The sequence below is a fragment of the Scheffersomyces spartinae genome (assembly GCF_019049425.1).
Source record: "Scheffersomyces spartinae strain ARV_011 chromosome Unknown scaffold_48, whole genome shotgun sequence".
NCBI lineage: Eukaryota > Fungi > Ascomycota > Pichiomycetes > Serinales > Debaryomycetaceae > Lizanozyma > Lizanozyma spartinae.
This window is the reverse complement of record NW_025065095.1, coordinates 1-2,811: the sequence shown is the minus strand read 5'-3', so window position 1 is coordinate 2,811 and position 2,811 is coordinate 1. Positions and strand designations below refer to the sequence as shown.

The window sequence follows — 2,811 nt, the reverse complement described above, 5'->3', positions numbered from 1 at the left end:
CTGCCACTGGCTCTGAAGGTACTGAGACCGTGATCATTGAAGTTCCAACTCCAGTTACATCAACCACATCTACCTGGTCAGAAACGTATACTTCTACCACCACTGCCACTGGCTCTGATGGTACTGAGACCGTGATCATTGAAGTTCCAACTCCAGTTACATCAACCACATCTACCTGGTCAGAGACGTATACTTCTACCACCACTGCTACTGGCTCTGATGGTACTGAGACCGTGATCATTGAAGTTCCAACTCCAATGACATCAACCACATCTACCTGGTCAGAAACGTATACTTCTACCACTACTGCGACCGGATCTGACGGTACTGAGACCGTGATCATCGAAGTTCCAACTCCAGTTACATCATCCACATCTACCTGGAGTGAGACTTACACCTCTACCACTACTGCAACCGGATCTGATGGTACTGAGACCGTGATCATTGAAGTTCCAACTCCAGTCACATCAACCACGTCGACATGGACTGGATCGTTTACTTATACCACCACTGCCACTGGCTCTGATGGTACTGAGACCGTGATCATTGAAGTTCCAACTCCAGTTACATCAACCACATCTACCTGGAGTGAGATTTACACCTCTACCACTACTGCGACCGGATCTGATGGTACTGAGACCGTGATCATTGAAGTTCCAACTCCAGTTACATCAACCACATCTACCTGGAGTGAGATTTACACCTCTACCACCACTGCGACCGGATCTGATGGTACTGAGACCGTGATCATTGAAGTTCCAACTCCAATGACATCAACCACATCTACCTGGTCAGAAACGTATACTTCTACCACTACTGCAACCGGATCTGACGGTACTGAGACCGTGATCATCGAAGTTCCAACTCCAGTTACATCATCCACATCTACCTGGAGTGAGACTTACACCTCTACCACTACTGCGACCGGATCTGACGGTACTGAGACCGTGATCATCGAAGTGCCAACTCCAGTCACATCAACCACGTCGACATGGACTGGATCGTTTACTTATACCACCACTGCCACTGGCTCTGATGGTACTGAGACCGTGATCATTGAAGTTCCAACTCCAGTTACATCAACCACATCTACCTGGAGTGAGATTTACACCTCTACCACTACTGCGACCGGATCTGATGGTACTGAGACCGTGATCATTGAAGTTCCAACTCCAGTTACATCAACCACATCTACCTGGAGTGAGACTTACACCTCTACCACCACTGCCACTGGCTCTGATGGTACTGAGACCGTTATCATTGAAGTTCCAACTCCAGTTACATCAACCACATCAACATGGACTGGATCGTTTACTACAACTACCACTGCTACTGGCTCTGATGGTACTGAAACTGTGATCATCGTAGTCCCAACTCCAGTCACATCAACCACATCGACATGGACTGGATCGTTTACTTATACCACCACTGCCACTGGCTCTGATGGTACTGAGACCGTGATCATTGAAGTTCCAACTCCTGTCACATCAACCACATCAACATGGACTGGATCGTTTACTACAACCACCACTGCTACTGGCTCTGACGGTACCGAGACTGTGATCATCGTAGTACCAACTCCAGTTACTACAACAACCAGTACCTGGACAGGATCGTTTACTACAACTACCACTGCAACTGGCTCTGATGGCACTGAAACTGTGATCATCGAAGTGCCTACTCCAGCAACTACTACTACTACTACGTGGTCTGAGTCGTATATTTCTACTACTACAGTTACTGGATCTGATGGTACTGAAACTGTTCTTATTGAGGTTCCAACCGGAGTTACTGTGACTACTACAACCTGGTCAGAAACCTACACTTCTTCCACGACTAAAACTGGTTCTGACGGTACTGAAACTGTGATTGTCGAAGTCCCAACTCCAATTACTACAACAACCAGTACCTGGACTGAATTATACACCTCTACCACCACCGCAACTGGCTCTGATGGTACTGAGACCGTGATAATCGAAGTCCCAACACCAGTTACATCAACCACATCAACATGGACTGGATTGTTTACTACAACCACCACTGCCACTGGCTCTGATGGTACTGAAACTGTCATCATTGAAGTTCCAACTCCAGTTACATCAACCACATCTACCTGGAGTGAGACTTACACTTCTACCACTACTGCAACCGGATCTGATGGTACTGAAACAGTCATCATTGAAGTTCCAACTCCAATGACATCAACCACATCTACCTGGTCAGAAACGTACACTTCTACCACTACTGCAACCGGATCTGACGGTACTGAAACTGTGATCATCGAAGTGCCAACTCCAGTGACATCAACCACATCAACATGGACTGGATCGTTTACTACAACCACCACTGCTACTGGCTCTGATGGTACTGAAACTGTGATCATCGTAGTCCCAACTCCAGTCACATCAACCACATCAACATGGACTGGATCGTTTACTACAACCACCACTGCTACTGGCTCTGATGGTACTGAAACTGTGATCATCGTAGTCCCAACTCCAGTCACATCAACCACATCGACATGGACTGGATCGTTTACTACAACCACCACTGCTACTGGCTCTGATGGTACTGAAACTGTGATCATCGTAGTCCCAACTCCAGTTACTACAACAACCAGAACCTGGACTGAATTATACACTTCTACCACCACCGCAACTGGTTCTGATGGTTCTGAAACTGTTATTATTGAGGTTCCAACTCCAGCCACTACAACTACATCAAGCTGGACTGAGTCATATAGTTCCACCACTACCGTAACTGGATCTGATGGCACCGAAACTGTTATCGTTGAAGTTCCATATTCCAGTT

General features: G+C 46.8%; 1 protein-coding gene across 1 annotated transcript; it reads left to right on the top strand.

The window, feature by feature from the left end:
- Positions 1-257: 257 nt before the first annotated feature.
- KQ657_003930 (uncharacterized protein) lies at positions 258-2,670 on the top strand (the record flags this gene model as incomplete). Its single annotated transcript, XM_043194624.1, has 1 exon — positions 258-2,670. A coding segment is annotated over one exon (2,413 nt), but the record flags the coding sequence as incomplete, so codon positions are not given.
- Positions 2,671-2,811: the final 141 nt, after the last annotated feature.